The following is a 16816-nucleotide window of genomic DNA, read 5'->3' as shown; positions in this document are numbered from 1 at the left end:
TACAATTTTTATTTTAAGTAGATCTTAAAGATTTATGCTTTTCACTTGGATAATATAACCAAAATAGCTAAATAGAATATAAAAGTAATATAGACACATAAAATATTTCAAATATTTTTTTACTCAAATCGTTTGAGCATTAACACTGGATACATAAAATGTAATATATTTTTGTACATAAATTATATTATCTGCAATATTACATGCTATTTGCATTATATTTAAATTATCTGATAAAAAGAGAACTTTGGTAATTTTTCAGAAATATGTGTATGTATTTGACGTAACGTTTTACAAATGCGTAAAAAAACAATGGAACGTACTGTTATGACTCTTCGGCCATATATTGATCGATCTTTACCTCTTCCTTATTTTAACTGTTCAAACAATAACTTGATATTTGAACTGATTCTACAGATTTCAATTGTAATTGTGTAGGATATTCAGTCTTTTTATTACATGCCCATTCCACCCATACCACCCATTCCACCCATACCACCCATACCACCCATTGGAGTCTGTGGTTCTTCTTTAGGCAATTCAGTTACAACTGCCTCTGCAGTTGTAAGCAATGATGCAACTCCTGCTGCATCTGTAAGTGCTGTGCGTACTACTTTCGTAGGATCAATAATACCTTTTTCTATCATATCAACATATTCGTCATTTAATGCGTCATAACCAAGTTTTCCTTCACTGACTTTTGCAACGACAAGACTTGCATCAACACCTGCATTTAGAGCAATTTGCAAGCATGGCATTCTCAAAGCATTTGCTACAATCTTGATACCTACAGCTTGATCAGGATTGGATGCTTTTAATTTTTGTAATGATGGAGCACATCTTAACAAAGCAGTTCCACCTAAAAGTGAATAAAATATATATTAGAAAATAATATTTCTAATCATAAAAATTTACTTATATACTTAAATAATAAGATGAACTTACCTCCAGGAACAATACCTTCCTCAACAGCAGCTCTAGTAGCATTCAACGCATCAGTAACGCGATCTTTTTTTTCGTTAACTTCTACTTCACTGCTTCCACCAACTCTTAAAACTGCTACACCTGATGATATTTTTGCAAGTCGTTCTTGCAATTTTTCTTTCTCATAGTCAGATGTGGTATCACTAATTTGATCTCTAATTTGTTCCGCTCTTCTCTCAATATCACTCTTCTTTCCTTTACCATTTAAGAAGAGTGTATCATCCTTCGTAATAACAACTTCTCCAACTTGCCCTAAGTCACTTAACTGGAAGAATATAAAATTTTTTATTTATTAATAAAAAATAATCAAACTATATTAGTATGGATTACAAGTAAATCTTATAATTATATTTACCTGTACATCTTCTAATTTAACAAGATTTGCATCATCTCCAAAAACTATACCACCTGTAGAAATAGCCATATCTTGCAGAGTTGCTTTTCTGTTTTCGCCAAAACCAGGTGCTTTGACTGCAGCTACTTGCAATCCAATTTTTAATCTGTTGACAACTAAAGTTGACAATGCTTCCCCATCAATATCTTCTGCGATTATAACGAGTGGCTTGCGCTGTGTATTTGCTAACTCCAAAGCAGGTATAATACTTTGTACAGATGATATTTTTTTTTCACTAAAGAGTAATAATGCATCTTGAAATTCTACTTTGGCACCTTTACTAGAATTTATGAAGTATGGGGAAATATATCCTCTATCAAATTTCATTCCTTCTATTACTTCAAGTTCATCATGAAGGGTTTTTCCATCTTTAACTGTAATAACACCTTCATTTCCAACTTTTCTCATAGCATCAGAAATTAAATTTCCAATAGTCTTATCTCCATTCGCAGATATAGTGGCTACTTGAGCAATTTCTTCAGATGTTGTTACAGGTTTACTTAAAAGCTTTAATTCGTCTTTAATTTTGTCTACAGCTAACATTACTCCTAAAATGATGAATAGATTATTTTTAGAATATAAAATGTCTAGTTATATAACAGTACTATTAATATCAAGATTGCAATAATTATTGTACCTCTTCTGATTTCAACAGGATTAGCACCTTTACTAATCTTTTCAAAACCTTCTTTAGCTATGGCTCTAGCTAATACAGTAGCCGTTGTAGTTCCATCTCCAGCTTCTTCATTGGTGTTATTGGCCACATCTTGTACTAATTTTGCTCCAATATTCTGAAACTTGTCTTTTAATTCAACTCCTTTGGCTACCGTCACACCGTCTTTTGTAATTTTAGGGCTACCCCAACTTTGTTCCAGAATAACATTACGTCCTTTAGGGCCCATCGTTACAGCTACTGCATCTGCTAAAATATCTACACCTTGTAACATCAATGCTCGTACTTCTGCTCCAAATCTAACATCCTTAGCGTAAGTTCGTGTCTGTAGCTGCATTTGGCGCAGAGCTACAGAGCGCATCATGCTTGGTAATCTATACATCTAAAAACAAAAAATAAAATAAAATAAAATAAAAAATATATCAAAAATATATCAAAAGATGTAAATCGTAAAAATATTTAAGTGTGAAAGTACAAAAGGGCTCGAAAGACAACGTTATCATTTAAAAGTGAAATTGAATAGCAAGATAATAAAATTTTCCTTAACAAACATGAATACTACGATCGCTAATAAATTACAAAATCATTCAAATAAAAATCTCCATGGAATATTTGATCGTTAAATTCGTTCGTATTCAACCACGATTGCGGTTATGTAAATACCGCGTGCGCTGATCTTTTCTTTAAAGAAATATAAAAAAAAAATAATATCGGAGTAATGAATTTATCTACATATGCAAGAAAAAATAAAAATTATTAAAACTAAAAGAAATTTTGTTGTATTCTAATAAAATTCTTATTTGCAGAAAATAGATACGTTCAATACGAGCTGAGCGATTCCGGCCGGCTTAAATAAATTTATTAGATTTTTCAACGTTGTCGATCAAAAAACGAAGGATTAAATCAATTTAAATTATCTTCTTTACCTTTTATATCGCAACGAAGGACACTTTTAAGTAGAAATGACGATGAAGCTTTATAAGAAGTAGTTGAAAATCGACACGGCGTGACCGCACGTTGTCTTGAGAATGGAATGAGAAGATATGAGCTTGGCGCTATCACATGGGCATCTCCCGTACTTTCCTTTTCTATTCGTAACCTAACCTTTTCTACACGATTGAAAAATTAAGAAAGTTCTTATTCTTTTTTATAAAATAATGCTATAAATAAACGAATAAATCGACCGATCTTTTATTTAAATATTATTCCTAACAAAATTATTTCGAATTTCATTGAAATTCAGCATTAATTTATCGATCGATGTTGAAATTCATGTTTCTAGAATGTACGTAGATTTCGATGACGCAATATGTCTATCTTAACCAATCATCTTTTCCAGCATATATTAGAAATAAATTTGGAAATATATAATTATATATAATAATATATTATAATTATATTACGTATTTTAAAATTATAATTTTAATAATTTATTTTACAACAAAATCTATATATATGTACGATAATTTGATTATAAGAACAAAATGGACGCCATAAACATGTCATATATTGATATAGGATTACTTTCTATTCCAATTGAAGTTTTTTCATTCTAATACAAAATTAATCTATAAATAACAAAATGTATAATTTTGTTAATAAAACTATTGATCAAGAATCTTATTTATTTACGATAGATCCAGAAATTTGACGAAAAAATTTGCATTAAAATGTGTAAAAAAAAACAGAATAAACATTATGCCTTAATTTTATGTTTACATGCTCTAAAAAAATTAATGATGATGATAATAACTGTTATTAAAGAAATATTATCTACATTTATTTTCAACATGAGAGTATTGCATATGATTATGTAACAAGAACGTTATCTTCGTTGGAAGCTTCGAGTAAATCAATGAACGTGGCGCTCGGTTAGAGTGCTGACGAAATATACGAACTTTCGAGAAAAACGGGAAGGGTAAACTCTGGTCTTTTGCACGAGGAGGTTACACAACGTGTGCAAGTGTGCTTGCCGGTAAGAGATATCAGACTAAAAGCAAGAAATAATCAAAGTAACATGGTAAGAACTTAATATATTTAAATATTTAATTTTAATTGTTTAATTAAAGAAAATTATGGATATTATCTCATTTTTACACTGTCCATCGTTATTATTAAAACGAAGAATCACTTTTTAACACGATCATTCGGGTGTGACTTATTTTATATCAGTTAACCTTTAAACTTATTTATTAATAATTCTTATACGTATAAAAGACAGTTACTGTTCGTTGTTTTTTTACTAACAACATTCATAAACGATTGCAACGCGAATCTCACGCATTTCGATTCGATAGCATTTGTTTATAATTTTGTTTGCTAGAATTATAATATGTGAAATATACAAGTTTTGCATTGGAAAGTCGTTTACAGCTTAGAAAGTTGATTACAACTGCATTTGAAGTGGTAATTCTTATTGAGAAGATTTTCTTTTTTCTATTTTGTGAAAAGGGAAAACTTAAAATTACTCAATTATGCAACAATTAAAAGTATTAATTATTTATAATGTTAATATAATGATAGTTCATTCGTGTAGTAATGAAAACTTATTTCAAAGGAATAATTTTTTATTTTCAGGCCGCCAGTGTTGCTGCTAATGCCGTTAAGAGGCTCATTCCCTTGTTTGATAGAGTTTTGATAAAAAGAGCAGAAGTCGTAACAAAAACGAAAGGAGGAATCGTTCTTCCTGAAAAAGCGCAGGCTAAAGTATTACAAGGAACTGTTGTGGCTATAGGACCTGGCTCTCGAAATAATGTATGAATTATAATACTCTATATATTTATATAAATTTTAAGAAAAAAAAATTAATGAAATTTTAATCTGTTTTAGAAAGGTGAACACGTGCCTTTAAGTATTAAGGTTGGTGATACCGTGTTGCTGCCCGAATATGGTGGTACAAAAGTTGAACTTGAAGACAACAAGGAGTATCATTTATTCCGTGAATCCGATATTTTAGCGAAATTAGAAGTTTGAATCTCTACTAAAGTATAGAGTATAACACAACACATTTTTGTAAGTTCTCAATAAACATCATTTGAAAAATCTTCAAGAATATATGTAAAATAAATATAAGTGATGTGTGAAAGAAAAGATTGTTAATATTTACATTTTCTTTGTAAAACAATTGTTAAGATAAGTCTCATTTTTTCGTACATATAACAAATAAAATTAAACTGTTTATTTGTTTCTCATAAAGTCACATGAACATTATCCTAATTCAATGTAATAAGTCTGATAATGAATATAATAGAATTATATTGTAACGTTATATACAATAATAGATTTCATTAATTCAGTTATATTATTAATTAAAGCATGTACTTATTATGTATTTACTATTTCAATTTAATACTCTTTTTCACGCTTGCTTTAATTCCTGATATTTCTCCACTGTAACGAGTTAATTCTTTCCTGACTTCTCTAACCTGAAAGAAGAAAATATGTGTACACTCAATAACTTTACACATATATATATATATACATATATAAATTAGTAAATTAGATATTTTAATACGCACTGCTCCTTTCCTACGTATTTTTGCTTTACGATATTTATTTCTATGTTTAACTCTTGGATTTCGTTGCTCTTTCTTACGATGTGGTGTAAGACCTTTATTCTTTGCTATTTGATATGTAATTGCTCTTTTTTCTTCTATATCTTCCATTTGTTCTGATATCTTGTTTTCTTGATTATCTGTTTCAACATTCAATTTTTCTTCATCATCCTTTTCAGATAAATTATTTTCTTCATATAATTCATCATCTGTAATATTGTCAGATTCTTTATCTTCGCTTGTTTCATTAATTTGTCGTTGTCGTTTTTTCGTGTCTTCTACTACAGTAACAACTGTTTTCTTTTTATTAAAGCAAGTCACAGATTCTTCCGATACATTATAAAGAGATCCACCATTTTTTTCAATTTTTAATATCTCTTGAATTTTTTCTAATAAATTTCCTTCTCCTGCTTGTAATTGGCTAAGAAGTTGACGATATTGAGCCAAACGTTTTATAACAGGGTGCGAACTGACAGGTAATCTTTTGGCTTTTAGCATTAAATAAAAAGAAATATTAACGCAATAATTTAATACTATTTGATATTTTGTTTTAACAAAAGCAACTGCAGGACAATCAGGACATATGCCTTGTTTAACAAGTTCCAAGAAAGGTGCAAGTATATTTTTCGCTTCATTCATGCATTCTGTAAAAAATTATAATGTGTGGTAATATATTGGAAAATATTGGAAAATATAGAATAATATAGCAACAAAAAATAATATGTAGGATTTACCTTTAAAATCATTAACAAGAGCCAGAAATTCTGGACTTTCCTTTTGAACTAATATCTGTCTCTGTCTTTTACTAAGTTTGGTAAGATCTGTTTTTACAGTCTCCTCTTTATCATGGTGAGCTTTATCATCATCATCTTTTACTTGTATAAAATCTAAACCAAAATCAGCATCATCCAATTGTTCAGCTAATCTCTTTTGAATGCTTCTAGCTTCTTGTTCTTCTATTTCCGCATTAACTAAATCTTTTTGACTAGCAGAAGCATAATCAGGATCTACATAATCTGTAGAGTAGTATGTTCTTTTCTTTTTGCCCCATGCTCTCTCATCAGGTATGTTGAAATCATCTTCCAATCCCTCGATATCAGATTCCATAGAATCGGCTTGTTCATTATCCATTTCATCATTTTCGTTTTCTTCATCATCTTGCAATCCGTATACCTCATCATCGCTATCAAAATTTTCTGGTGCTTCTTTTATTCTTACCTTTCTAAGCAAATCTTGATCTTCTTCTGAATACTGATCTTCAGAATCTGAGATTTCATCCATGTTTACATCTTCGATATCTTCAACTTTGAATCCATTTTTTACTCTAAATTATAAGGAAAGTTTATAGTAAAATGAAGTTATATATAAAATTAAAGTAAGTTGCATCTATTCTTTTTTTACAATAACTTTACATAAAAATAGAGAATATTATTACAATAATAATATTTATTTGATATGTTATTACTATTTTAAAGTACAGAAATGAGAAAAAATAATAATTACTTATTAATATAGTATAATATAACATAATAATATAATCACTATTATATTGAATAAATTACTTAATTTTTTTCATTTTTATGAAAAGTGTTTGCAAAATGTGAAAAAAAAGATGCAATCCTATCATTCTATATATTTAAAATATAATACATTATAGACTTGTCATTAATTCTTACTTTTTTTTCCCAACCATTTTATGTGAAGGTATATATATATTTACTTTACAAGACAAAATATAAACGTGTTGATATCAAACGAACATATATACTTTTCATCATGCACGTCACTGATTACAAAATTACTTAGAGTTATATTTATGAGGTTATATCGAAATAAAATTAGTATCGATATTTGGTATTCGATAGGCGGCGATCAGTGCTGTTCCATTTTGAAGCAAACTAACCTATATAATAATTGTACATAATAAAAAATTAATAATTTCTGTGAGAAATCATGGTATTTCTGTCGTTAAATTTATTAGTTCGATCCCGAGGACCAGATGAATTCTGGCGAAAACGTAAAATATTTCAAATTGCTTCTGTAAGTAATAATATAGTATATACATAATAACTCCTATGAATTATTTATTATAATTGTATCTTAATAATAATAATTGTATCTTATAGCATTTTATAGGTAGAAGAAGAAATTGTTACTCTATCTGTATTAGAAATGTTCATAGATCTTTACTCTATACTACCAAAGGACGAAAATTAAAAAAGGATGATATGCGCGAGGTAATGTTAACAAAATATACATTACTAGTATGTAATGATAATTTCATTATTTAGTGAAATATGAAAAAATGTATTATCATATTTTTGAACTTACAATTACAGCTTTGGATCACAAGAAGTGCAGCAGCTACACTAGAACATGATATGGATCTAAAAACATTTAGTGAAGGCTTAAACAGATGTAATATTTTATTAAATTATAAAAGTTTAGCTGATTTGGCTTGTTGGGAACCAAGAACATTTAAATCACTTGTAGCTATCGCAAATGCAAGAGCGCAACAAGATGGATTTAATAAGCAAAAAATAAAAAAAGAATCAACCACTATTATAACAAATGGTTTAATTGAATAAAGTAGATATGATGTATAACATTTATACAATGTCTTTGTTATTTTTATTATATCTTCATTAAACAACTTACAACAATGTAATATATATGTATGTATGTATGTATGTATGTATGTTATATGAAATATATATTTAAATCTTATTTTATGGCTGTTTCAAAAAATATTTATTACTATGATTTAAGCTTTGTAGATAATGTTTAGTAATTAAAATTTGGAAATTAAAATTGTAATGAAGTATAAGAAAATATATGCTTTGATAATATGCATGTTTTAAAAATATATCCTTTAAATATATAATTGGGACAAGAGCAAACATTAAAATATTAAAATATGTTATCCATTGAATTCACTGTTTAGCATTTACAATTTGTACAAAATCTGGTTTCAAAGAAGCACCTCCAACTAAAAATCCATCGATGTCCTTTTCTTTTGCTAAATCTTTAGCATTTCCTGCTGTTACGGATCCACCATAAATAATTCTAAGTGTTTCAGCAACATTTGCATTTACATTCTTAGTAAACCAGCTTCGTAATTTCTCATGGACTTCTTGTGCTTGTTCAGGTGTAGCAGTTTTACCTGTTCCAATTGCCCAAACAGGTTCATATGCAAGAACTACATTGTCCCATGATTTAATTTTATCTGCAATAGCTTTTGTTTGACGAAAAACTACTTCTTCTGTTTTCCCGTCTTCACGTTCTTCTAATTTTTCTCCAATACAGGCTATTACCTTCAAAATAATAATATTTCCTTAAAGTGTTATATCATAGACATTAAAATATAATATCATTAATAAAAGAATCATTTACTTTCAATCCAGCTTCCAATGAATGAGCAACTTTTTCTGCAATCAATTCATCTGTTTCTCCAAAAACATTTCTACGTTCAGAATGTCCAAGAATTACCCATGGGATGGAATTGTCAAGAAGCATAGCTGGACTAATTTCACCTGTGAAAGCTCCCTTAGCTACTTTATATGCATTCTGACCGCTAATATCAACATTACTAGGCAAAATGCTTTTTACATATGTAAGATAAATGGATGGTACACCAACAACAACATCTGAAATAATTCGTATATTACTATATATAAATAACTAAAGTCCTATATTACATAAGTAATATATAAAACAAATAATAAAAGTCCTTTTTCACTGAGTTAATAATTTAACATTAATTTGTATGAATAAACAGGCAATGTAATTTAAAGATACAAAAAATAAACAGAATGATAATGTATTGATTAATGGTAACATATAATATAGCATATATAGATTGAATCATATAAAGTGATGAATTAGAAATTGATTTTGAATGTTTTTGTTATTAGTAAACTTCAAAATCTTTCTATTTTTCAGATAACTTTACAAGAAGTTACAATCAAATTGTAGTATAACTTTTATACCCTTTTAATTTTAAGTTTATACAATATAAGAATAAGCAGAGATGATCATGTTACATGATTAATACTGTATATATATGCGATAGATTTTATATTTTAATAGGCACATACCAACGTTAGGGTCCAATGGACCAGCTTTAAGAAATGCAACGATATCGTCAATTTCTTTTTTGTTCCCATTCATTTTCCAATTTCCACCGACAAAAAATTTTCGTCCCATGTTTGGTTTGATTGTGTTACAGCTAATGATAGTATTTAATGAAATTGATATTGATACAATAACAAATTTTTTTGACCGTTCGTCCTTATGACCTTCACAAAAGTGAGAAGGTGATTCTTGTCACGTTAGGCTCGATCTGCTATCGGATTTCAGTATAGCCCGGTAGGACTACTTTGCGCATACGTGTAGGTACAAGGTTACCTGACGTCACCATTGGACAAACTCGTTGAACTATATAGCACGTATTACTGATTTGTTATAGGTAAATCTCATGATGACGTAATAACAGATGCATTTGATTTGTGCATTTCAAACGCGCGGATGCATTTGATAAATGTTTATAACTTCTTAATGTGTGATTATTATTTTGTAAAAGTAATAATTAATAATAATCTTGGAAATATAGAAAAAGACTAATCATTAAAGAAGGTAAATACATCTTTTTTTTTTGTGTACTGTTATAATAGATACATAAAAAATTTGATATTAAAAATATCAGATTTTTAACCTCTACGGATAAATTTTTAACCTTTAACGATAAATTTATATGTATATATATATATATATGTTTTCGTATGAGTTCATATATTGACGTATTTATATGTATAAAAAATTTCTTAAATTATAATATTTCCATAATCGATCACGTTAATTTATTATATTTATATATTACGATAATTTACGTACGTGCACATTTTGAGAAATTCTATTTTAGAAAATACAACTGCAGAATGCTTCATATTTTATTAATATTCTTTATACATTTGTATTTATTCATACTTAATTAATATTTAAAGTATATATATATATATCCGGTGTGTGAAATTTTTATGTAGATAAAATGTTTCCATTGGTTTGTTAAAAAAAAAAAAAAAAACCGCTATCATACTTCTGTTATTAGATATATTTGACCTCTTTTGTTATGTATACAAATAAGTAACATATTTAAATGCAATATTATACATGATCAATGCAACAAACCATTATCATTTCGGAATAAGTATGCTTTATATGTCGGCTTTTAACTTGGATAAATTAATACATTCGCTTATGCAAAGCTTGGGTTATGGGAAGTCAGAAAAAAGACACTTCTTAACCTACATGGATAAGACATATAAGATACAAAATGAGAAACTAGATATTTGTGAGAAAATGAAAGATGTATATCAAAGTAATCTTGATTTTTCAAATCCTTATGACATAGAACATTTTATGGAAAAGCACACAAATATTTTCGACAAATCTGTTTATTCAAGAAACATTCCAGTTCTTGCACCTCATTTGAAAAATATTAATACAAAAATTATTCAAAAAATTAATAAAATAAAAATACAAAATAATGTTACAGATAGTAAATATAAATTATCAAATTCTTATAAGAAGAATTCTCGCATTAAGAAGTATCAAGGAACCTTAGATAGTAAATTCAGTAAACACACATTAAAAAATATAACTTCCAAACAATATAATAATTCTTTAAAGAACTGTCTACAACAAAATAATAAAAATAAATATAATGGTATTACCTGTAATTTAACAAATAATATGATAGAGTATGTGGAGTATGAAAATGAATTAAATAAGAAATTATTAGAACTTTATACGAAAGATGAAGATTTTATCAAAAAATATATACATATATCATTATATATAGCAACTGAGGTAACTAGTAGTATGAATTTATAAAGATATATGATATATATACTTACTTTAAAACATGACATTTATATATAATAATTTTGTTTATTTGTGCATTATTATAATCGTATATGCAGAAGATTGATTGTTCAAATTTTGAAAATACCGATAAAAAATATCAACAAATAATTTTGCTATGTAAGCAAGCAATATTGTGTTTGGTTGAACCAAGTGAAAAAGCTTATGTACTTTGTACAAATAATTTGTCTGCTATTATACAAAAACATTTATCACAAGGATGTAGATACCATTTTGAACCTTCAAGGTATTTTTATATACTTATAGAATTTACTTTTCATGATTTTTAATTATATAAATTGTCCTTAGTGATTCTACAGAGTACTATAATGCTTTATTGGTTGTAAGTCATTGGGCAAAACTTTTGGTAAAGCATCAAAATATAACTATGATTAATATGATTTGTGCTATACTTGGTTGTGAAATAAACAAAATATTAATTTTATCCTATCCAGAAGATGTTTTATCGAAAAGGTATATATTTATAGAATATTGTGACTCATACATAATATAAATAATTTACATATACACATATATGCATATATAAATTTGATGTTATGATACAAAAAATTCTTATAAAATGTAAGCTAGTCATCATAGAAGAAATTATAGATAATATACAAGTAATTATAAAAGTTGCTTCTACCTTATATTTTCATTTTTAGATGGTGAATGAAGAAGCAGTAGAAAATAATAAAAAAACTCAACCTGTATTCAAAAATCCATCCTTCCACCAACAATTTCGGCCAATAAGCAATACTGGGAAGAAAAGAACTTGGAGATCTCTTAAACAGGTTTTGGCTCAGGAACGTAGTTTACCATGGCCTACTGAAGTAGTACATTGTATGATTTATGATTTTAATTTACATTTAAAATCTAAATTAAAATACAGTAGTAACAATAGATCAGTCAATGTTAAGAGTAAACGATTTTATTAATATTCTCTAGCGAGCGCAAAACATTTTTATAGAAACAATGCAAAATTTTGTCAGAACATCCAAACCATATCATAAATGAAATAAATTTTTACCACTGGCTAGTTTATCAATGTTATTAATTCTACATTAATGTAAATTCCAGATAGTGCTATCAATGCACCGCCAAGTTTTAAACCTGCAAAGAAGTATTCTGATATATCTGGTCTGCCTGTAAGTAGTATACGAAAAATATTTTACTTTTGATTTTTCAATTATGAAATATTTTATCAGTTAAGTGCATTATTTAAAGAATTAATATTTTAAAGAATCCAGTTTCGTACAATGTGTTAATTATATTATTAAGATAAGAACACAGATGTTAATCACATTTATTTGCACAGGCACGGTATACAGATCCACAAACTAAGTTATATTATGCAACTGCTGAAGAATTTGCCACAGTTCGCAGTCTGCCAATGGATATTACTGCCGGATATTTAGCATTACGTGGTGCTTCTAGTATCGTTGGTTAAGTATTTTAATTAAATTGCAAGGAATATATCATTCTTTTTTAAATTGTATGTTTCAATGTCCCTTTTTAATCACATAAAATATTGTACATATTTTAAATGTAATCAATTTTATACATTTATATAGAAATTTTGCGTAAATTTAGGAAAAGGCTAATCAAAATTTATAAGGAAAGAAAACATGCTTTCCATCGATCTGTTTTAATCATTATTTACCTTTTATTTATTTTTAATAACTATTTAGCTTTGATATATTAATGGGCTGTACTGAAATAAACAATTCTTCAGACAATTTAAGTAGTTATCATTATTTTACCTTCTTGATATTTTACACAATTCATTAAAAAAGCTTGTCCATTAACTTATTGTATGAACTACAGACTAAAAAGGGATTAAGAATCCTTTGATACTGTATTACTGTTCATATGCCAACTTCTGCAATTATCTTTCAAATTTGTTTAGCACACCGCACAACTTGGTTGTTTGCTACTACATCGGCCATCAGCAAATTTGTAAAAATGATTTGTAATTGAAAATACAAACAGCACATGGCCTACTGAAGTATCTCTCGACGGTGCACTATTCATAGGTCATTTCTTTTAAGAGGATTAATTTGCTGCATTATTAAAAAGGTCTTCATTCCAAATCAGGTATATCTTCATCATCACTGTCCATTTCATCCACCTCATCTGCCAAATCATCGAAGTTAGGCTTACTATCTCCTGAACCACCCAAGCCACCCATGTGTCGCATCATCTATGAATGTTAATAAAATACGATATAAATATATGCAATGAGTCAATTTAAGCAGAAAAAAGAATTTCATGATATTAATTTTAATAATTTCAAAACAAATTTACTTCTTCTAATTCATGGCTGCCACCTTCAAAGTCACCCTCCTCATCACTATCGTCTTCATCCTTCCATTTGTTGAAATCACTTTTCAACCAATGAGCCTTTGTTTTTTCCTTGGTTAATCTTGGCCAATATGGCCCTTCCTCTTTTTTAAAGAGCACTAATTCTATAGTTCTACCTCCTAAATTCTTCATTATCTTGTCAGGATTGATCTCTTTATATAAATTAATTGTAACCTCATGCATTTTTTTTTCTGTCCCACCCATACCCTTGAAATGTAACATTTCTGGCTCAATTTTTAAAACAGGATCTTTGCAATCCTCTAAGCATATAGTAATGAAGAGTATATCACTCCTTTGTGCCCACATAACAGGTGGAGGAGGTAATCTGAAACACGTTAAAAATTTAGCGAATAAAAAAAAAATCATTGAATATTTTATATCTGCTCGTAAAAAATTAGTTAGGTTAAGCGCGATATAAATACAAATTCGTAAGAAAATATTTTAATACATATATTTTTCTACCCCAAAAAAATATCTATCCAAACAAAATTCATATTATCAAGCCAATTTTTAATAAACTATAACTTATAATTGAATTTTGTGATCATTCGTATAGGTTAGGATAATAAAATTTATATCGAGAAAAATCGCTGGTCATTACGGCATAGTAAAAACCTTATAGGAAATGATAGGACAAAAATAGTGATCACTAAAATAGGATATAGATATATATAAAAAATTGTTTGTTTTATTCCGCAAAGAATGTCTATTATATCATTTAGAAAAAATCGAAAATAATTCAAAGAAAACGCTTATATCAGAAAAGATATCACGTTTGATCACCGGAAAATGTATTACATGTTAGGCATCGTTATCAAGATTGTTAGATCGATGGGAATACAATTTAGATACTACGTAATATTGCTATTACTATTTCGACAAAATAAAAAAAATGTTTTGAATAAAACGTGCGCTGAAATGCAATGAATTACGTCTGTTTTCCAGAATCTTCGAGAATCAATAAAACCATCCTAATACAATATGGCGGCCTTTCGAAAGCCACGGGGCGGCAATCATATTTTATTGAGCACTAATATTTCATAATATCAAGGTTTTAGCGACAATTCAAAAGATCACGATGAATGATTCTAAAATTAGTGCAGAGAAATGGGAGGGATTTTGCTATACTTACTGGCCTTCCTGAGTCATTTTTTCTCACGGCTTTCAGAGTACGTGAAGGAAACAAACACAGCACACTAACGTATCGCGTCGCTGATCTGATTCGAGTATATTTCGAGACCTGAACTATCGATTTAACCAAACGTTGTGATTGGTCCAATGCAATATATCTCGAATCTCGATTTATCGAATTTTACATACTTTTTTCCGGTATACGAACTTTAAACCTTATTCTCAAAACATATTGAATATTCGTCTTGTTTTAAAACAAAGAAATGTTTCTCTTTTAAAATGGATCAAATTTCTTCCTCTTTTTTTAATAAAAAATAATGAACGAATGAAAAAAAAATAATACATAAAATATATATTTGTTTAGAATTAAATAACAATGATAAATAAATCATGAATATTGGAAGTTTTCATTGTTTCTTGATAAAATACACCGGAATTTAGGCGGGAGAAATACAAAAATTTATTGATGACGAATCAATAAATTTTATAATTAATTGGAAAAAAATACATTAGATTAATAATAGAAATACGTACTTAGATAATAAAGATATAACAAAATAGAAACTATTTATTTAATACATATCTAATATATGTAGAAATTAGTATGTAAAATTATAATAACATAAAGGATGAGACATCTAGTTTTATTTATATTATCTTTATTGTAAATATATCTAATAAAAAATTTTCTCAATGAAAGAATTTTTTGAATTGAGTTAAAAATTTCATAAAAAATTGTTAAAATACTATGTTTATAAACAATTGATTATGATATGAGTGTTTTATAGTATTTGATTTTTAATCAAATAGTTAAAGTTAATAGTAGTTTTTTAAATAGTAGTATTTTTCTTTGCTTACATATTTTGCATATTTTTTTTTTATAAAAAAAATCTATATAGTATATCAGAGAAGATTACAAACAAAAAAAATTACTCAATAGATTAAATGAATAAAATGATAATAAAGTTAGGTTAAGAGTAAAGATTAGATTTATAGACAATTATTAATTTATTCATAAAGGAGAATATCTCAATTTTGAAAACAATTAAAGTATATCAATAATACTATGATTCTTTTAGTTTTGGATACGTAGAGTTTTTAAGTTCTCTTACATTTTTATATTTTCTAAGTTCTTTTACATATTATTAGAAGTTTTTATGTAAGACCTTTTCATATTAAGCTTTTAAATACTTTTAATGAAAAAACTTTTCAGCAAATAAAACTTAAAATAAAAATATGACAAAGTTTCAAACATAATAATATCAAATCAACCAAATTAAAAATAAAAGTGAAAGAAAATTGATATATAAAATGTGTTAATACGACATTTATATAAGTCCTTTTTACATCAATTTACAAAGTACATTTCAAACTTATAAATCTGACCTCGTCCAAAGTAAACTGAAAAGTGTCTCTTATGCAATATTTAAGTCATATTTTTAAGAATATCGTGATAACGTAGAAAATAGTAATATAATAAATAAAATTATAAAATAATGTGATAACGTTACTCGAATATAAAATATAGAGAAAGAAAACTGGCTAAAATATGAAAACTAATCCTCTCTTGAATTCTAATATAAAATGACGATTGAAAAAGAATGATATAAAGAAAAAAGAAAGGTGTATCGTATAAAGGAAGAAAGAAACAAAAAGATAGAGAGAGAAAAAGAGAGAGAGAGAGAGAGAGAGAGAGAGAAAGAGAGTGAGTGGTAGACAAAGGAGTGGGAGAGAAAAAGAGAGGATGTGCTAAGAGAGGATCATATTTATACAGTGTAAAAGATAGGAGAGGGG

At 27.6% G+C, this 16816-nt stretch overlaps 8 protein-coding genes across 14 annotated transcripts; 4 read left to right on the top strand and 4 right to left on the bottom strand.

Moving 5' to 3' along the window:
- Window positions 1-251: 251 nt before the first annotated feature.
- LOC124429333 (heat shock protein 60A-like) lies at window positions 252-3249 on the bottom strand. The gene is made up of 5 exons (XM_046974472.1): window positions 2978-3249; window positions 2016-2433; window positions 1340-1926; window positions 946-1249; window positions 252-859 (listed from the first exon to the last, which is right to left on the bottom strand). Exons 2-5 carry the CDS (start codon window positions 2431-2433, stop codon window positions 456-458), a joined length of 1713 nt encoding a protein of 570 aa, XP_046830428.1. The 5' UTR covers window positions 2978-3249; the 3' UTR covers window positions 252-455.
- A 665-nt stretch (window positions 3250-3914) lies between these two features.
- On the top strand, window positions 3915-5141 carry LOC124429669 (10 kDa heat shock protein, mitochondrial). Its single transcript, XM_046975244.1, has 3 exons — window positions 3915-4071; window positions 4629-4805; window positions 4881-5141. Exons 1-3 carry the CDS (start codon window positions 4069-4071, stop codon window positions 5022-5024), a joined length of 324 nt encoding a protein of 107 aa, XP_046831200.1. The 5' UTR covers window positions 3915-4068; the 3' UTR covers window positions 5025-5141.
- A 73-nt stretch (window positions 5142-5214) lies between these two features.
- LOC124429663 (something about silencing protein 10) lies at window positions 5215-7440 on the bottom strand. Its single transcript, XM_046975233.1, has 4 exons — window positions 7282-7440; window positions 6340-6929; window positions 5570-6249; window positions 5215-5476 (listed from the first exon to the last, which is right to left on the bottom strand). The coding sequence occupies exons 1-4, from the start codon at window positions 7296-7298 to the stop codon at window positions 5387-5389; spliced, it is 1377 nt and encodes a 458-aa protein (XP_046831189.1). The 5' UTR covers window positions 7299-7440; the 3' UTR covers window positions 5215-5386.
- A 62-nt stretch (window positions 7441-7502) lies between these two features.
- Window positions 7503-8217, top strand: LOC124429668 (39S ribosomal protein L20, mitochondrial). The gene is made up of 3 exons (XM_046975243.1): window positions 7503-7645; window positions 7732-7842; window positions 7945-8217. The coding sequence occupies exons 1-3, from the start codon at window positions 7559-7561 to the stop codon at window positions 8191-8193; spliced, it is 447 nt and encodes a 148-aa protein (XP_046831199.1). The 5' UTR covers window positions 7503-7558; the 3' UTR covers window positions 8194-8217.
- On the bottom strand, window positions 8166-9954 carry LOC124429664 (triosephosphate isomerase). Its single transcript, XM_046975234.1, has 3 exons — window positions 9703-9954; window positions 8999-9252; window positions 8166-8919 (listed from the first exon to the last, which is right to left on the bottom strand). The coding sequence occupies exons 1-3, from the start codon at window positions 9809-9811 to the stop codon at window positions 8539-8541; spliced, it is 744 nt and encodes a 247-aa protein (XP_046831190.1). The 5' UTR covers window positions 9812-9954; the 3' UTR covers window positions 8166-8538.
- Window positions 9922-13289, top strand: LOC124429667 (INO80 complex subunit C). 5 transcript variants are annotated; one of them, XR_006943507.1, is made up of 7 exons: window positions 9922-9996; window positions 10074-10240; window positions 11160-11473; window positions 11587-11774; window positions 11837-12001; window positions 12193-12370; window positions 12608-12988. XR_006943507.1 is itself a non-coding variant. In XM_046975239.1 (6 exons), exons 3-6 carry the CDS (start codon window positions 11357-11359, stop codon window positions 12197-12199), a joined length of 477 nt encoding a protein of 158 aa, XP_046831195.1. In that variant the 5' UTR covers window positions 9922-9996; window positions 10074-10240; window positions 11160-11356; the 3' UTR covers window positions 12200-12566. The 5 variants fall into 5 exon arrangements, 4 of the variants coding, with proteins under 4 accessions (XP_046831195.1, XP_046831196.1, XP_046831198.1 ...); XM_046975239.1 differs by lacking the exon at window positions 12608-12988 and having other exon boundaries at window positions 12193-12566; XM_046975240.1 differs by lacking the exons at window positions 11160-11473; window positions 11587-11774; window positions 11837-12001 and having other exon boundaries at window positions 12608-12675; window positions 12846-13289.
- On the top strand, window positions 10613-11232 carry LOC124429576. The gene is made up of 2 exons (XM_046975027.1): window positions 10613-11153; window positions 11210-11232. Exons 1-2 carry the CDS (start codon window positions 10775-10777, stop codon window positions 11230-11232), a joined length of 402 nt encoding a protein of 133 aa, XP_046830983.1. The 5' UTR covers window positions 10613-10774.
- On the bottom strand, window positions 13262-15177 carry LOC124429666 (prostaglandin E synthase 3). 3 transcript variants are annotated; one of them, XM_046975237.1, is made up of 3 exons: window positions 15024-15177; window positions 13835-14216; window positions 13262-13730 (listed from the first exon to the last, which is right to left on the bottom strand). In XM_046975237.1, exons 1-3 carry the CDS (start codon window positions 15038-15040, stop codon window positions 13611-13613), a joined length of 519 nt encoding a protein of 172 aa, XP_046831193.1. In that variant the 5' UTR covers window positions 15041-15177; the 3' UTR covers window positions 13262-13610. The 3 variants fall into 3 exon arrangements, with proteins under 3 accessions (XP_046831193.1, XP_046831192.1, XP_046831194.1); XM_046975236.1 differs by lacking the exon at window positions 15024-15177 and adding an exon at window positions 14824-14965; XM_046975238.1 differs by lacking the exon at window positions 15024-15177 and adding an exon at window positions 14690-14715.
- Window positions 15178-16816: the final 1639 nt, after the last annotated feature.

The sequence above is a fragment of the Vespa crabro genome, chromosome 15, assembly GCF_910589235.1.
Source record: "Vespa crabro chromosome 15, iyVesCrab1.2, whole genome shotgun sequence".
NCBI lineage: Eukaryota > Metazoa > Arthropoda > Insecta > Hymenoptera > Vespidae > Vespa > Vespa crabro.
This window is presented reverse-complemented; position numbering and strand designations above follow the sequence as displayed.

Coding starts and splice junctions, on each gene's coding strand:
- LOC124429333 (XM_046974472.1), bottom strand. CDS start 2,433: ATGTATAGATTACCAAGCATGATGCGCTCTGTAGCTCTGCGCCAAATG. Junction 1,927..2,015: donor TCCTGTTGAAATCAGAAGAG/GTACAATAATTA, acceptor TCATCATTTTAG/GAGTAATGTTAGCTGTAGAC. Junction 1,250..1,339: donor TTAAATTAGAAGATGTACAG/GTAAATATAATT, acceptor ATATTCTTCCAG/TTAAGTGACTTAGGGCAAGT.
- LOC124429669 (XM_046975244.1), top strand. Junction 4,806..4,880: donor GACCTGGCTCTCGAAATAAT/GTATGAATTATA, acceptor AATCTGTTTTAG/AAAGGTGAACACGTGCCTTT.
- LOC124429663 (XM_046975233.1), bottom strand. Junction 6,250..6,339: donor TCTTGTTAATGATTTTAAAG/GTAAATCCTACA, acceptor AATTTTTTACAG/AATGCATGAATGAAGCGAAA. Junction 5,477..5,569: donor AAATACGTAGGAAAGGAGCA/GTGCGTATTAAA, acceptor TTCTTCTTTCAG/GTTAGAGAAGTCAGGAAAGA.
- LOC124429668 (XM_046975243.1), top strand. CDS start 7,559: ATGGTATTTCTGTCGTTAAATTTATTAGTTCGATCCCGAGGACCAGAT. Junction 7,646..7,731: donor AAATATTTCAAATTGCTTCT/GTAAGTAATAAT, acceptor TGTATCTTATAG/CATTTTATAGGTAGAAGAAG. Junction 7,843..7,944: donor AAAAGGATGATATGCGCGAG/GTAATGTTAACA, acceptor TTACAATTACAG/CTTTGGATCACAAGAAGTGC.
- LOC124429664 (XM_046975234.1), bottom strand. CDS start 9,811: ATGGGACGAAAATTTTTTGTCGGTGGAAATTGGAAAATGAATGGGAAC. Junction 9,253..9,702: donor TCCATTGGACCCTAACGTTG/GTATGTGCCTAT, acceptor GAATTATTTCAG/ATGTTGTTGTTGGTGTACCA. Junction 8,920..8,998: donor CATTGGAAGCTGGATTGAAA/GTAAATGATTCT, acceptor ATTATTTTGAAG/GTAATAGCCTGTATTGGAGA.
- LOC124429576 (XM_046975027.1), top strand. CDS start 10,775: ATGATCAATGCAACAAACCATTATCATTTCGGAATAAGTATGCTTTAT. Junction 11,154..11,209: donor AATAAAAATACAAAATAATG/TTACAGATAGTA, acceptor TCTCGCATTAAG/AAGTATCAAGGAACCTTAGA.
- LOC124429667 (XM_046975239.1), top strand. CDS start 11,357: ATGATAGAGTATGTGGAGTATGAAAATGAATTAAATAAGAAATTATTA. Junction 11,474..11,586: donor CATTATATATAGCAACTGAG/GTAACTAGTAGT, acceptor TCGTATATGCAG/AAGATTGATTGTTCAAATTT. Junction 11,775..11,836: donor TACCATTTTGAACCTTCAAG/GTATTTTTATAT, acceptor AATTGTCCTTAG/TGATTCTACAGAGTACTATA.
- LOC124429666 (XM_046975236.1), bottom strand. CDS start 14,861: ATGGTTTTATTGATTCTCGAAGATTCTGGAAAACAGAC. Junction 14,217..14,823: donor GAAGATTCTGGAAAACAGAC/GTAATTCATTGC, acceptor AACGTGTTTCAG/ATTACCTCCTCCACCTGTTA. Junction 13,731..13,834: donor GCAGCCATGAATTAGAAGAA/GTAAATTTGTTT, acceptor TAACATTCATAG/ATGATGCGACACATGGGTGG.